Genomic DNA, 16,341 nt, shown 5'->3' with positions numbered 1-16,341 from the left:
CCCCCTCTCCCTTCCTCCCTGTTCTCGTTAAGCTATTTTTTAACGAAGAAACCGAAGGGAATTTTTAGTACTAACTAAAAGTATGTAACGTTTCAACAGACTGCCATAGTTAATGTTATTAATGAGTACATGTATTAAGTATCATTTATTAGAGAGCGAGTAATGCGACGAATTTACGGTATACAGGGTGATTCTACAAAATGGAACCATCGATGTTTATCTTTTTTATATTTTTGTAAAAGAAAGATAAAGAAACAAAATACAGGAAAATGTCATAACATCTCATAAGATTTTAATTATCGAGAAAGTTTCGTTATCTCAAATTCGATTAAATTTTTATCTTAATTTTTTAAGTAGAATCGCAGGATATATTCTCTTCATCCTATACGTAGAAATATTTGAATGTTACATATTTCAGATTTTTAATACTTAATAGTTTTAATACCTGCATTGATCGAATATTCAACGTTTCTCCTCCTATGTTGAAACAAAAGGCAGTGATTCTATTTAAATAAGAAAAATAAAAATTTCACCGCGTAGCTATAAGAACAAAGTAATTTGTAATAAAACATGAATTGGTCGAATCATGGAAAATTTGTCTCTTTCCATTTTAATTATTTTCACGCAATAAAAGAAGTTAAGTTAAAGCTTCTGCTTGTTCCTGTAATCACCCTGTATAATGAAGCATAGAAGTTGAATCAATCGATCCACCGCCTTCCACGATGTCTAATCCGCGTCATTCGATGTATTTGGATGAATTTCGAGAATTTCGCGGAAGACTGCATTGTAGAACGGAAAAACGGAACATATTTTGTCTTTATATATTTACTTTTGTACAGCCGCATGATCAAAATTTTTGTTACAGTAGTGCGAATCGTAATGAATAAAAGAAAAAAAAAAGAAAATTACATTGTTGTAATCCGTTTGAATAGCTTTTTGTAAAAAAAAAAAGAAAAGAAAAGAAAGAACACGCAAAGCAAAAAAGGAAAATGAATAATTGTACGATTTGAATATGCGTCAGCGAATATTTTATAATGTACGAGATTTATTCATCTTCCACAATTATTTTCCTTTCATTGAAAATGTTCATAATGGATGCTAGATAATGACTGTTTAAGAATCTTGAATATAAAGCACGTTACATAATCGAATGTATGGTTTCTTTTGTATGTATATTGATCATAATCGAACGATAGTTTACAAACTAACATATGACAATGTTTTCCCCCGTATATATTATTATACACGTTCTTGCTACTTCTTTTTTTCATTTACCCTCGATTTACACCATATGTATTCTTTTCGTATAATCATACTAGTTTCTAAACTTCATTGAAACGATCTTTCATCCCCTTTCTTGTTACGACAATAACGAATCGTTATCAGTCACCTAGATTGAGTATCTTTTTTTATATTTCGAAATATATTAATTTCGTCGCAATAGTATAAGTTCGACGCGGTAATCGAATATGCGATCTCGGAATCCATGGTTGATTTAACTTTCCCTTCTTTGCCTATCCACGAAAATAGAATAAGTAATTGTTCTAAGCGCTAGCACGGCGAAACAATATTGTACAGTTTCGTTTAATAATAATTTATTAGTACGTATTTCGTTTAATATCATTAATGTGTAGCTTATTGTAGAAATGATTAGTACCAGTGTACGGCAATTATTTAAATATATTAGATTCACCAATAAGAATGTTCTACATTCATTTGAAGGTCCTCTTTATCATATAAAGGAGTTAAAAATTTAGATGAAATAAAAATTGTCTTTTTACACATTAACATTATGAAAATATCATATCAGAGTGTACTCAATTGTGATAATATGATTTAATAGTCTAAAATAGATTTACTATTTCAAACTGAAGTAGTCTGAATAATTTATCAGATGGAAAGAAATCGGCCCCTATATTCTTTACATCCCATAAATATCATAGAATATCATTGTTTCACTTATGATGAGAATAAATTTTTGGTCATAGTGAAATGACTATTATTTGATGCTTATATATATATCACTAATTATGATTTATATGGAAAAGGGAGTTATATTTCTACAGAAGGTTCAATAGTGAGCTACGATGGAATAGCTCTTAATAAGACTCACTATACTTGATTGGTATGTATAAAATCTACTGTATAATGATCCTTCCAAATTTTACATCATTAATGTTCATGTCTTAATAAAAATAATTAGAGTACTATATCTTACGTTAATTAAACAATTGGAGTTTAGTAATTTCTACCTTACAGTAATTTCTATGTTACATTATCATGATTTTCAAATGATTATGGAAAATTGATAACAACATTAAAGATTGAAATTATACACTATATATTTATATAGAGATTTTATTATTATTAGTTACTAATCTATTTTTATTAGTTACTAATTCAAATCATAATCTCTAATCTCAAAACTCAAAGTTCATATGTTCAGTAACACACTTCTTATACTTCATATTTCATATTAGCTATAAAATTATTTTTCTTCAAGAATTCTTTAAAGATGTACTTAATAGAAACACTGGCCAAAACACTTATCATGATCAAAAAATGCATCTATTACACATATGGTATCGAATCAATTTCCAGTAGCACTGAAAAAATAAATTTTAAAACACTTATATTACAATTCTTATCGTTACTTACCTCATTCACTGTAAAGATTAAACTTCATTGACTTAAACTTAATCCATTCTTACATATCTATCAATGATAAAGATATAACAAATTACTTGTTCATGAAATAATAAATATAAACATTTAAGAATTACATGAGTATGTTATTATTATAAATTATTGTTATATGTATTTTTCACAAATTAAAATATCTTACAATAAAAGTACTTTTAGTAGTACTTACACTAAAATACTTTTTTATAATAATTTATAAATATTTTTCTACTTTTACAACCATTTTATGATAATACAAAGTATATTTTATATGTATATGTATATGAATATGTATATATACCTTTTATAGCAACATACATTCTACACAATAAATTAGTTAGACCAAAATATCGTTATTTATATATTAATTGACATTTTATGCCATAAAAACTATTCATATAATATAACTATTCATAGAAGAAGCACTTTGATAATTATTATTATTGTTATTATTAAAGGAAAACATCCTAGATTGATCTTATTTATTAACTTGTATATTTATATTTTAATACTGATATCAAGTTCTTCACATTGCGATAATTATATGTGTAGTAAGTGCTTTTATTTTGAATATTTAATTATTAACATTTTTAACTTCACATTTATACATATTAAAAAGATATATTAATAGACATATTAATATATCTTTTAGAAAGACATATTAATATTATACATATTAAAAAAGCACACCAGAAGGTTGAACTCTATTTGTTAAAATTATATGTTGACAATAAAATGGTACCATAATTTACTATGATGGTACAACACAAATACATATGAATAAAATGTAATATTACATTTCAAACAATGTAATATTTTTAAGGTTACTAAAAATATAATCTTGTAACAATTAAATCTATAATTCTTTTACAATTTGAAAGCCAATAAAATGAATGTATAAAAAGATTATGAAATTTATAAATATATTTTCTAACAAAATTAAAATTTTATATAAAAGATGAAATTATTATTACCAATGAAATGGAAATGAAAAAAAAGATACTTAAGGTTTTTTTTAATAAATATAAAAGAAAAACTTAATATCATATCTTTGTACTAATACTGCTAAAATTAATGAAATAAGATAAAAGAACAAATGATTTCAAACAAATTTTTAGATAAAACTGAATATACAACATTGATTACTTTATTCTATGAGTAATATGATATTCATGAAATGTTGTGTCTTTGTTTGGTTTATCCTAAAAGCAATATATGAAATGAAAATAAATGACATCAAAATATGATTCCTTTTTTTCTTCTAATGGTCAATTACACTGAATGTACCTTAAGTGAAACACTGCATAGGTGTCATCACTAATGCAAGATCAATGTGGCAACACTTTTGCTTGGTGTTTTATTACACAATATCCTTTTAATATATTTTCTTATTTAAACTATTTCTGCAACTAATCTGTATTGTCATGTAGTAACAAAAATTTGGGAAGATATTGACATATACAACATTTTCTGGTTAACATATAACATAAATACTACTACTAATAGTCAATTGTATCAATCTAATTAAATGACTTCTGAGCAAGAAGCTACATTCAAATCGGATTGTCTACTTTCCTTCTGACTTTCTTCGGATATGGATTCTCTACTTTCCTTCTGACTTTCTTCGGATATGGATTTTCTACTTTCCTTCTGACTTTCTTCAAATATGGATTTTCTACTTTCCTTCTGACTTTCTTCAAATACGGATCTTGGAATTTTTATGTGCCACTTTGGGCAAACAATACTTTTATTGATTTCTTGTAAACAATCTTGCGTTATTTCTTTGTATTCTATTTGCGGTTGACCTAACCTCTTTTGATCAATATACTTGTTAATTTGCTCTTCTGTTAATTTTTGCAAGATAATTTTACATTCTCGAGTGTTCAGGGCCACAGGTTTTACAATTTCAACTAGATTTGTAAACGCATTTTGTCCATTGATATCGTGAACGAAATGTATCTCACTGCTGCATGAGTTTTCATTTTTTTTAATGCTAATTTTAATCTTGCTACTAAGCGGTATATCATTTTGCTTAAGCTGAGATGACAGCGTATTTACGCTCAAAGGGTTGCTTGCTTCCTCTGATTCCTTCTCTTGCGCTTTCTCCAATGTAGAGGATTCTGCTTCTAGCTGAGAGTGTAGTTCAAAATATTTTTCTTTTATTTCTTTTAATTTCTTAAGATCCTCTTTAATCTGTATCTTTATGTGCCTCACTCTCTTCTTCAACATCTTTTCATATTTCCGCTCATAAAATCTTAGTTCCTTTCTAACCTTTTGGAACTGTGTTGACAATTGCTTCTCTTCCATCACCAGTTGTTGGATCCTTTGATCCGTCGTTAATTCGGGTTCCGATGGGTTATCCTCTTTCGCAGTATTATACTGATCTACTTGGTTCCTTAGCATATTAAGAATCGTTTCAATTTTATCATCTTTCTTATTACTTTCTACACTGCTAACTACATTCATTTTCGAATAAACGATCATACACACTCTTAGTTACTAGTTTGCTAACTACCTCGCTTAAACTAACCCAAATCACAGTATGACTCAAACCTTACAGCAATACTTCCTGACGCTGCTGCTAGAGGGCTACGAATAAGATTCAACTCCCGTAAGTATCGTAAGTATCGTACATAATATCTAATAATATGTACGATAATGTATATACTACGTATTATGTAAATAAATTGATATGTATCATTACTCCTTCAAATAGTAAATTCTATAGTCAGTCATTGCCGAATTAAAACTTTAAGGTGTTTGAAATAATCTACCTACCTTAAGTAATTATGTTATATCCAATTTTTAACCTCTTTGTTTCGAAATTGGTTTCGAAACTTTCAAAAGCGTCTTTATTCGTAATTTAAGTTCTAGTCAAAGTATAACGAAATTGTAAACTTTTCATAAAAAATTGATTAAAAAGGGAAGAGTAAAAAAAATAGTAGTAAAGAGTTTTACAAGATCTTTTTACTGAACCGTTTAAAAAAAATGTAAAAAGCTTATTTGTTTTGATTGTTTTTGAATATTTTTAGTCGTTTTAGTCACCCAAATTTTGTATTATCTAATACAATGCCAGTCACGTGTAGAGTCCATCACCATTTTAGACGTCAATATCTCTGCTTTCTCCACTTCTTTGCTATTTGTACTGAGCCGGAGCAACCCAAACTGTTTTATGTTATTTACTTTTTTTATTATTATTAATATGTTTATTTACTGTTGAATGTGTATGCGTTATTAAATAAGGATACAACGGGCCTCTATGTAACGTTTTCTTTCTATTCCTGTACGGATTACTATCATTATATATATCTTTATGGCTATAAAACGCGCGTTAGATCAGTACGAACAAATGAATTGCACTTAATGATCTCTATTTTTACTACAAAATAAAAGAGATTCACATAAAAAAGACAAATGAAGCCCCTTTTTGTTGCTTCTAGATATGTTGGATGCATTTAATTTATATTTGCCACAAAATCATGTATACAAACATATCAACAGCATGTGTAAATTTGCTGAATGTATTAATATATTTCAAGAAGAAATTTAAAGTATGTGAAATAAACGCTTACATTTTGAATAAAAATATTCATTTCCTATATTTTATACCGGAAACGGTAATCTTATTTGAAAACTCTGGTAATTCTGGTAACAAAGATATGCAATCTAATTTGAAGTATCAAATTATCATTAGATTTTTATATAAACCACTCTATTTCTATTTAACTCGTATTTTTATCGCTTGTATGATAAACGACGTGATTAAGTGTTTTGATCTTATTAGACTATCTTACGCGGAAAAGATTGAGAAATGTTTACAATACCCAGATAAGGAAGCTCTTCAGGAAATTTCACAAGGAGATAATTATTTATGACCATTATAACAAGCAACGCAATAACATTAACCGTGCTTATTTTTGTTAGAGTTGTTATCGACATGTAGAGTATGAGAATTCTGTAAACAACTTGCAAATCATGTGAATTTCTTCGACATCTTCCACTGAATGTTTAATCATCACAAAGTATATGTATTTACCGTAGAAAATTGTCAAACAGAATTTTCATCAATGAAAAATCAATTTTTCTATATTCCAAAATAAATCTCTCCACCAGAGAAAAACATATTTATTATTCAGACTATTTTCTTTATTTATTAAAAATAATCTTTTTGCTCGAGTATTTAAAGCGAGTGACTTGAATCTAGAGAAACAAAAGAGGTTATTGCATAAACAATTTACATCGATAATTGGACACCTATATTTCCATATTTTAGAATATTTAACACGAATTGATTTCTTTTTAAGTAAAAGTTACCACAAACTGAATTTCAACACGGATAGAAGAATACATGCAGGTGATAAATAGGATAATAATAGAATAGCTACTTTATCGAAAATTGAATCATGTGCAACATATATATACGTTCAATTATAGACTGATAGATACATGATCAGATATACCTGAACGTGTTATCATTCATTCATATCATTCATTTACCCAGATAATTCACGTTTAGCGAATAACCGATTTGCTACAAAAGGGCAAGTGTGCTCATTCATCATTATCAGTACGCCAAGACGTGATATACCAAGTGGATCGATACTTTTCCTTTTTATTCAGAAACATGAAGACGTTCGTTTTTCTTTGCCTATTGTTTGTGACTGTCTGTTCTGCACAGGTAAGAGTCTGTTTAATAAAATATGGATATTTATAGATCTATAGGAATTTGAAATACGCAAAAATGTATAGGACACACATAACCAAAGTAAAGGACCTCAACTCACAATTCGCTGTTTAGACTCCATCTTTTCTTAATTGTTCTCAGAATACATAAGTATCCCACAGTCTGATATGATTAATTTAGCGAAATTTAGTAGTCAATTGTCCGGCATCTGGATCAATTTGTTAAACTTTAAAAGAGACTTACAATGTTTTACTTCGATTGTAAACATTACTCTTTGCATAGGTTTTATACAAACCGTTCATAAATATCTGAATGCTTTGCTCGATTCATTGTAATATTTGGGATGACCAATTTTAAATGATGAAAAATGTGTACAAATTAATGACCAGAAGCGCCAGTAACTATTTATGAAATCAATAGACTACAAATTTAAATTATCGAATGAATAGCTGTATCGCAATTAATCGCGCTACGGTCCTAATTGCATTACTCTCGTCTTCGTTTCAACAATCAAGAAAATTTTTATGTTATGAGAAGTAGATTAGCATAAAGTTAAAATAATAAATAAATATAATAATGAAGTTCTGTGACGGAGATATTGACGAGGAAAACTAGTGATAGGTGCTGGCTGCCCCTTACCAAAGGTCGCTTGCGGGAGAAATTGGCCTTCGAGTGTTTGCATGGAAAAATCCGCTGTTACGTCGCGTGAGACAATTCGCACGCTATCCCTCGTTGTCTGGCCGCCAAAGACCCACACACCGTTATTCAGACCCTCAATGAACCTAAGGAGCCACCATAAACATAATCTTTTTAACGTCATCTTTATAACTTAATCTTATTAACTTGCAGGAATCTCTAATCCTGCAAATATTTTCGGGTTATGGATGGTCCTTAGAACAGTCCTTAGGTTTATTGTGCGTTCTTACAAATTATGGAAAAAGCAGGTTTTCGCGTGAACAATGTCACACACGAGCCACGTTGGTAGAAGGCTTCATCCACCTATTCTCATTCATTAACGTTGGTCATAACCAATGGGCATCGCGGATCGTTAGCCTCACTTTCCTAACGAAAAGTGTGATAAACAAATCCGCTTTTTTCGTACCTAAAATACACTTACACCGAACTTTTCTCCGTAATGACACGAGAGCGAAGTAACAGTAACAAACAGTGAAACGACAAAAGTCAAATCTCAGCAGTCAGAGTCAAATCTCGACAACAGTCAAAGTCAAAACGCAGTCGCCAACACGAAAAGAGTCTCAGGCCGTACTCACTCGTAGTTTGGAAATCAACATACACACAATTGCATCCAATATTGAAGTTATTTAATTGTTGAAAATATATATATACCTGTTAAAATTAGCGTTATACTCACTCAACCACCCTTATTATCTTAATCGAAATAAGGAATCGATCTATTCGTGGCGTCGATTATTGGAATCGAAATGGGAATTTACGACTCCCGTTGACGCGGTTTTTCGAGATCGCGTCTCTCCGCGAACGGTCGAAACACCCGCTTAGCCTGTGTTTTACCGTAATGAGCGGTAAAATTACCAAGGAATCTCGATTTAAAGAATGCATTGTATAAATTAAGGGCCTTGACAGTAAGAAAAAAATCTAAATCTGAGGATGGGGATTGACGGTTCCTTGATATTATTGCGGGGTCCAGCAAATATGTATGCATAGTAGTTGCCTATCTTGGCCGAAGAATGGATTAGAAACAAACGTTATAAATATTGAAATATATTATTAATTCGTTGAATACACAACACAAACTTCAATAACTCAATTTAATTATCTAATTTAATAATCTATTTAAATAATACTCGTTAACTTAATAAATTCTTTGTTAGAAATTGATCTAGAATGAGGCCGGCAATTGACAAATTAATCGACAAATTTTTGACACATTTACTTATCGGTTATAATGTCTGCACGTTTGATTAAATGTTTTGATTTTAGAGATTCCCCAACGACATATTAGATCAGGCAATGAATGCTATAAAAAATGCTAAAAGCTCGGTTGACAGTGTCATGTTAGATTTGAAACACTCTCAGAGCAACATTGACTTAAACGGAAAAAATGAAATTAGCAACCTTTATATTCAAGCTGGTCAGAACATCAACTCAATTCTAAAAACTCGTCTTGATTATATCAAGGTAAGTCACAGTCTCGCGAAATAACATTTGCTTCACAATGATTTAAGACGAGTAATTAAATGATTAACATCATAAATGCCGGTCATTAGGAAAAGTCACAAGAAGCAAAGGAGTCAGGTAAGAATGCTGAAGATTGTTTTAATGCCGTCACAAAGAATTTGAAGGACGCCGGTCAAACAGGGTATAATCAACTCGATAACTGCAAAAACATAGCAAAGAAAAATTTGGACACAGAACTGCAAGCATTTGACAACGAGCAAGCAGTATGTATCATATTTTTATATTAATTGTTAAATTTGACCAGGTCAAGTAGCTAATACTTACGCTTATGCTTTAAATATTTTATTAATTATATTATATATAATTAATATATTATATACACTTATATTGAGTATATACATTTTAACTTTCAGAATGGACAGAGATTAAAAAATCAATTAGATCAGGTTGCCTTGGGATGCATGGGTTCTTCTAATTCTATACAAGTCGCAAGTTGTATACTTATGAAAGTAGGAGCCATCAATCAGGAGATTCGTCAATACCAACAAAGAGCTTCACAACTGAACACGAATACAGAAAGGAATAAAAATGCAATTACTTTGCAACAAAGATCTTGCAATAGTGATGCCATCTCCATAGTTCAAAATGCATCTACTAAAGCCATATATGCCGCAGCTGATTGTCTTAAAAACTAAAACGAATAGGTCTTAAACTTTAAATCCATAGAATGTTGAATTGAAAATTAAATTTGTCGATTATAAAATAAAACCCATAAATTAACGCCTACACCTCTATGACATCGTAATAAACTATCCTATCATTTGCTTTGCTCATGCTAGAATACGTCTGAGATATTGTTAACCAATGGCACTGGAGACACCCTATGTATCTCTACTTCTTTATATCAACCCTCTTTTGTATCTCTACTTATCTCACAAATTTATATGATTCGATATGGTTTCAAAGCTAAATGAATCACCTTAATAACTGAATTTTTTTATTAATACGTGCAATTACCCACTACTCACTGTTTGCAATTCTTTTTATGTATGTTATATACGTATATATCGACAAATCTCGTAAGTTTCCGAATTTATAATATTATATAGAGGCTTACATTAAATTTAGTGATAAGAATAAAATTATTTTCCAATTCTCAAAAGAGACATCTCTATTTCATATTATATTTTATCTGTAAATGAATGTAATTTATTCTCTATAAAGTCGTGTGTATATATGTATGTATGTATGTATGTGTATATTTGACATTAATCGTAAAAATTTGTTTAAAACTTAACAAAGGCCGTGTGATATCATACATGACATTAATATAAAATAGTCTATACGCATTTTATAATCTAATCATAGATATCCTTGGTTCAACATTCATATATATTCGTATAATATATACACATACGTGCATCATATGTATACTTTTGTAGACTTCACTTAAATAAATAGTTGGTTCAAAGGAAAGATAAAATTGCATTATATAAAAACGAATACTTTTTTACAATCGTACAAGGGGTAAATATTTAATTTACATCGGTTGAAACATAACATGTTAAAACTTTCGAATAAAACTACACTGTGTTATAGGCTATTCTTTTACTTGAAAACAGCCATTTCTTGCCATTATCTTTCAATTATTAAATTAATGTTATGTTGAATTATATTTTAATCTTATATGCTATTTCGTACAGGGTTTGCTAGATTTACTATCTATCTCAACAGACATTCATCTCCATAATAACAACATAGACATCGAGTCATAATAGGGATAATGATAGTCTTATATTTTGTTTCAGGTCACACGATGATTATCCGTGGCACAGATATATCAGCGAATTAATTCGACCAGCTCATGATTTTGTTGCAATAAATGTATTTCTTCTTTTTTTTTTTTTAGTTCACTTAAAACTAAGAGTAGCAATAGTAGTTTTATAGCAGCAGCAGCAGCAATAATGATAATATTTTTAATAACTATCATTAACATATTTCGATAAAATTATATTAATAATTATAATTGTAATCGTCATGACCATCATCATTTATATACATATATATTACGTGTATATGCATACATGTATGATTACGCACGTTTCAACGTGCAGGACTATTATCATAGAAGTACGCATATATTACACGTACTAAACCTTCTCATAAGAAATCTTATATGTATGTATCAATTCAGCTCACGCAATCTTCTGCTCTAAATTTCTCAGGATGGTGACTTACATCTAAAATTATATTTTTTTTTAAATATGAAAGTGATCGTCGGCACCGCGTCGCATAATTTTTGCACAATTATATCAAATAATAATATCACTTTTATAAATCCTTCTTTTCTTTTTTTTATATAAACGTATTAATTCAACAGAATATAGTTGCTGTACAACAAATGTCTTTTCATTGAAAAAGTTTGATTCTAAAAAAAAATTATTCACACATGACAATAAAATTACCCTTTAACTATTAATGAATTCTTTTGGACAAACTAAATAATCTTGAAAATATAATGCATGCAATAACATTGAATGTAAGAAAAATAAAAGCAAAAATTTATAACTTTTAAAAATAATTCATCAAATATCTACTATACACTGCATGATATGTTTAATATAAAAATGTCTTTTTAAACAATATTTGATAAAATTTATGATTACATCTGAATAGTTTCCATAGAATTAAAACGTTTAAAAATCACTGCAGCGCGGCTCAGGACTCTCACTTTAGGGAGGAATTTAAAGATACACGAAAATACTAATATGCAAGTATTGTGGGCATATTGAGTGTACCAAATAACAAATTATCCAATTATTGAGTTGTTTTTAAAAAGGGAATTTTTCCTCGAAAACGCACTAGCCTTTTGAGATTGAGATGATCGTGCAATACCATCACACATACATTGTGATGTTATTAAACAAATTCACAGTTATTTAAATTTATGCGAACAATGTATGTAATGTTCTTGGAAAACTGCAATATCTTGAGTGACATAACAATTAGCAAGGTTTGCATTGCTAGAAAAATTCAGAGGTAGTTAAATAATCGCAAAGTTTCAATAAAAATCCCACTGCATCAAATTATTTACACTATATGTATCAATGATGTTAAAAAATACATAAATTTCCATTTAATTTGACAGGAAGTTAGATTTGAGAAATGATCGAACGAATATACCCACAAAAAATTTTCTATAGCTCCTCAATAAATGCGATTGTACTTAATGAATTATGAGCAAACTTGTGATGATCTAATTGTTATGCTAAGTGTGTTCCCGACCCGTGAATTTTCCTCCCAACATAAGTTATATCTATGTGATTCAAAAACATTGTAGTGTTACCCCACAATGAAGGACATCGACAATGAGCTGTAAAGATGCAATTAAAAAGGGCAGCTCATACTGTTCGCCATACCTAATAAGAGAGCATTACAATTTTCGGAAATAATGTGTTGAACGTATTGCTGGACGAGCCAAGTATCAACACAAACACACGATATAAAATACAACATAGTCTTTCATGTAACGAAGCCAAATGGATGCTCCTTGGTACAAAATTTGTCTAATTTTATTGTTTAAAATGCATTGCTTATAAATTTCCTTATACATATATACATATATCTTTATTTTTTTCAATACTTCACATAATTCCAATGAAAACAATTTTTCAAAGTTGTAAATATGCTTTAAAAATATTTTGGATGAAATCTAAGTAAAAGAAACCAAGGTGCATGCTTAAGACTTCCAAAACACGTCAAGCTCGATGTAGTATTTCCTAAAATGCGCAGGTACGCGAATGTACGATCTGACCTGTGCATCTATGTGCTTGTCCAAAATTTTCACCACTCCAAGACCTAGCAAGCACAAGAATCACCCTTGCCATTGTTTCTTTGGTCATTGGTCAATTTAATTTGGTCTGGGAATTCATTATATAATTCCACCTAAAATAATAGCGTTATTTGTTATATTTTAATATTTGCTAATTATAAACAGATAAATACAAAAAAAGAGTATGACGTACCTCACTTTCTTGAGCTAAAGCATTCTTCGCTATCGTTTGGAAGGCTTGTTCAACATTGATGGCTTCTTTAGCACTAGTTTCAAAATATGGAATATTGTTTTTAGATTGACACCACTGCTGTGCTTTCTTGCCATGAATCTGAAATGTATTTATTAATAAGGCTACAAATTATTTGAAACTTAAAACGATCAAAATAAATATAGATCTTTAAATAAAAAGAATAACAAGCTAATTATTTAGAAAGCGGACGCGTTTTCGATTTCGATGATTTTTAACTTGTGATAAGGGATTTGAGTCATAAGCGAAAATCACGAGTCAGACTCGTGGTAAAAAATTTGTGCCATAAATGGAACCCGCGAGTCTGACTCGTCGTAATTTACGAATTGTTAATGATTTATTATTCACTTTGAAATAATAAATTGTTTTTGTTAACTGATCAATTGATCATGATTACGCCCTAAACGTCTTAAAAACACTATTTGTCCTCAAACGTTGTTTATTAGTTCACAATTCCTTTTGTAGCCCCTAAATATATGTCATAAGAAGTATACATTTTGCGCCAGTTCGGGCACACGGCTAAACAGATAAATGACACGGCGCGCGACCGAACTTCTTACTATGGCTCGCGCGATCGGCAGATAGCGTGTAGGCCAAGGGGTTAAATATGTTGTAAAAATCAACATCTTTTACAATTATTTCCTATACATATAATCATCAGATTGCCTTAGCTTTTAAGATATTTGCAAAACACTGTGGGTACCATTACAATGAATTCTGCCTATAATTGTGGTAGCATTATGCATCAGTAAATAAAACAAAGCCTGAAACCTGAACCTACTTCTTATTTCTTGTTTATAGTTTACATAAATGGAGGTTGGGCGAGCTTGGGTATTTCATGGATCTTTCGGACGAAAGCCTCGTGCATAACTGCATATGCGAGGCTGTAAGCCATTAATCATTTTGTTCTATCGATATTAAAAACGATTATCATTAATGAGTTAAGTTTAGGTTTGGATTAAGTTTTGGAAAATTTCCAGAAATATTTTGTACAGCATCGGATATACACTTGTGTAAGAATTTTCGTGGAAGCTGTATATTTAGATTCGTAAAATATAATGCAAATGTAAAGAGATCGAAGGCTGACTAAAATTGAAAATGCCTTTGTTCTCTAAATAATCTAAAATGTATTTAAAATGCTCTTACCACTTTGGATTCTAAATCAACTTTATTTCCAAGTACTACAAATGGAAAATTATCTGGATCACGAGGAGAAGCTTGAATCAAGAATTCATCTCTCCAGGAGTCTAAAGATTTAAAGCTACTAGGTGCTGAAACATCAAATACGAGTACACAACAATCAGCACCCCTGTAGAAAGCAACACCTAAAGATTGAAACCTTTCTTGACCAGCTGTATCCCAAATCTATTTAAAAATAAAAGATGAGATAAAAGAAGGTGTAGTATTGTATGAATATTATTTTATTTAACATATATTTACCTGCATAGTAACTATCCTATCGTCTACCATTACTTCTTTGGTAAGAAAATCTGCACCTATAGTAGCTTTATATTGATTGCTAAATTTCTTGCTTACATACTGATTCATAAGAGAAGTTTTACCAACTCCTGAATCTCCAAGGATAATGACCTTAAGCAGTAGTTTCTTATGAGAAGCCATTGTGAACTAAAAACAAAAAAAATCATGTTTACTATGAGTTTTGTTAGTAAATTTAATTAGAAGACATAAATCTTACTAATGATATTTAGAATGCCACTTAAAAATATGATAAATTAAAGCTAAATCATAACATCAGTGTTTTATTTGAGAAATATTCTACGAAGATAATATTAAAATATATTAGTTATGAATCAGAGTCAAAACATTCGTAATCAAACATACATGTGTCATATGTACGAACAACTTAGATAAGAATGAAATACAAATAATGAAATTGGAATTTGAATTAATTATCAGCTAGATGAAAATATACTTAATCCTCTTTTAACATGAATAAGTATGAAGCTTAATTACTTGAAACTGATATGTAAAAAAATCTTACAATACCTTTTACAATTAGAATTATAAACTGAATATTTTGTTAGACAGTTATTTCTTGATCTTAAATAAATATCCTATTAGCATGCAACAGTCTACGAACGTGAAATCGCACTATAAAACGATGCGAACGCAAAACACTGGTCCGAATGTCACGGGTAGATGACTTTTTTTTAGTGAATCATTGAACGTGAATGGGAAAAGTACTCCCCTTGCAATGACGTATGTACATTACTTGAAAAAAATCATTGCTCGGAGACGTTCCAAATACGTTGTTTTTGGCGGTTAATGTCTACAATGTTTGAATTATATTATAATAAAAGTACAAAACACCGCTTCAATATAAAAGTAAATATGATAAAATGAAAATATACGTAATTAGACAGACACAAAATAGAATCCGTTTAACTGCGATGCTTGAAAACCTGTCAACACGCGATTTCGACAATTGAGATTTAGCATCAAAGATTAAACAAGTGCCCTAAAAAATGTACATGACGTTCATTGATAAATGCGAATGACAATCAACAATATACTAAAATATCAATTATAAATTACGTTACCTCGAATTAGTTAGAAAACAGTAAGTGAAATTTCTCTCGGTCAGCTTCACACAAAGAAAATGGCGTGTTATGAAATCACGAGTATGACAACGATGTCGTCACCTGTTCTTCGTCTCTTTTATCGACCGAGTACAATCAAAACTCGATTGTTAAAATCGATTCAATACTCGATACA

General features: G+C 29.9%; 3 protein-coding genes across 7 annotated transcripts; 1 reads left to right on the top strand and 2 right to left on the bottom strand.

The window, feature by feature from the left end:
• Positions 1-3,863: 3,863 nt before the first annotated feature.
• Positions 3,864-5,262, bottom strand: LOC105680232. 2 transcript variants are annotated; one of them, XM_033318632.1, is made up of 2 exons: positions 3,970-5,261; positions 3,864-3,884 (listed from the first exon to the last, which is right to left on the bottom strand). In XM_033318632.1, exon 1 carries the CDS (start codon positions 5,164-5,166, stop codon positions 4,207-4,209), a length of 960 nt encoding a protein of 319 aa, XP_033174523.1. In that variant the 5' UTR covers positions 5,167-5,261; the 3' UTR covers positions 3,864-3,884; positions 3,970-4,206. The 2 variants fall into 2 exon arrangements, with proteins under 2 accessions (XP_033174523.1, XP_033174524.1); XM_033318633.1 differs by lacking the exon at positions 3,864-3,884 and having other exon boundaries at positions 3,934-4,274; positions 4,347-5,262.
• Positions 5,263-7,162: 1,900 nt separating this feature from the next.
• LOC100744238 lies at positions 7,163-10,546 on the top strand. The gene is made up of 4 exons (XM_003486216.4): positions 7,163-7,360; positions 9,326-9,523; positions 9,613-9,786; positions 9,937-10,546. Exons 1-4 carry the CDS (start codon positions 7,307-7,309, stop codon positions 10,216-10,218), a joined length of 708 nt encoding a protein of 235 aa, XP_003486264.1. The 5' UTR covers positions 7,163-7,306; the 3' UTR covers positions 10,219-10,546.
• A 442-nt stretch (positions 10,547-10,988) lies between these two features.
• On the bottom strand, positions 10,989-16,288 carry LOC100744120 (ras-related protein Rab-7a). Of its 4 annotated transcripts, none has more exons than XM_012395007.3 (7): positions 16,167-16,275; positions 15,978-16,084; positions 15,613-15,895; positions 15,046-15,231; positions 14,752-14,970; positions 13,549-13,686; positions 10,989-13,468 (listed from the first exon to the last, which is right to left on the bottom strand). In XM_012395007.3, exons 4-7 carry the CDS (start codon positions 15,223-15,225, stop codon positions 13,382-13,384), a joined length of 624 nt encoding a protein of 207 aa, XP_012250430.1. In that variant the 5' UTR covers positions 15,226-15,231; positions 15,613-15,895; positions 15,978-16,084; positions 16,167-16,275; the 3' UTR covers positions 10,989-13,381. The 4 variants fall into 4 exon arrangements, with proteins under 4 accessions (XP_012250430.1, XP_012250431.1, XP_024220434.1 ...); XM_012395008.3 differs by having other exon boundaries at positions 15,992-16,084; XM_024364666.2 differs by lacking the exon at positions 15,613-15,895 and having other exon boundaries at positions 15,992-16,084.
• Between the last annotated feature and the right edge of the window lie 53 nt (positions 16,289-16,341).

This window comes from Bombus impatiens, unplaced genomic scaffold, assembly GCF_000188095.3.
Source record: "Bombus impatiens unplaced genomic scaffold, BIMP_2.2 scf_0102, whole genome shotgun sequence".
Classification (NCBI taxonomy): Eukaryota; Metazoa; Arthropoda; class Insecta; order Hymenoptera; family Apidae; genus Bombus; species Bombus impatiens.
The sequence above is the reverse complement of the archived record's forward strand: the minus strand, read 5'-3'. Positions and strand labels throughout refer to the sequence as shown.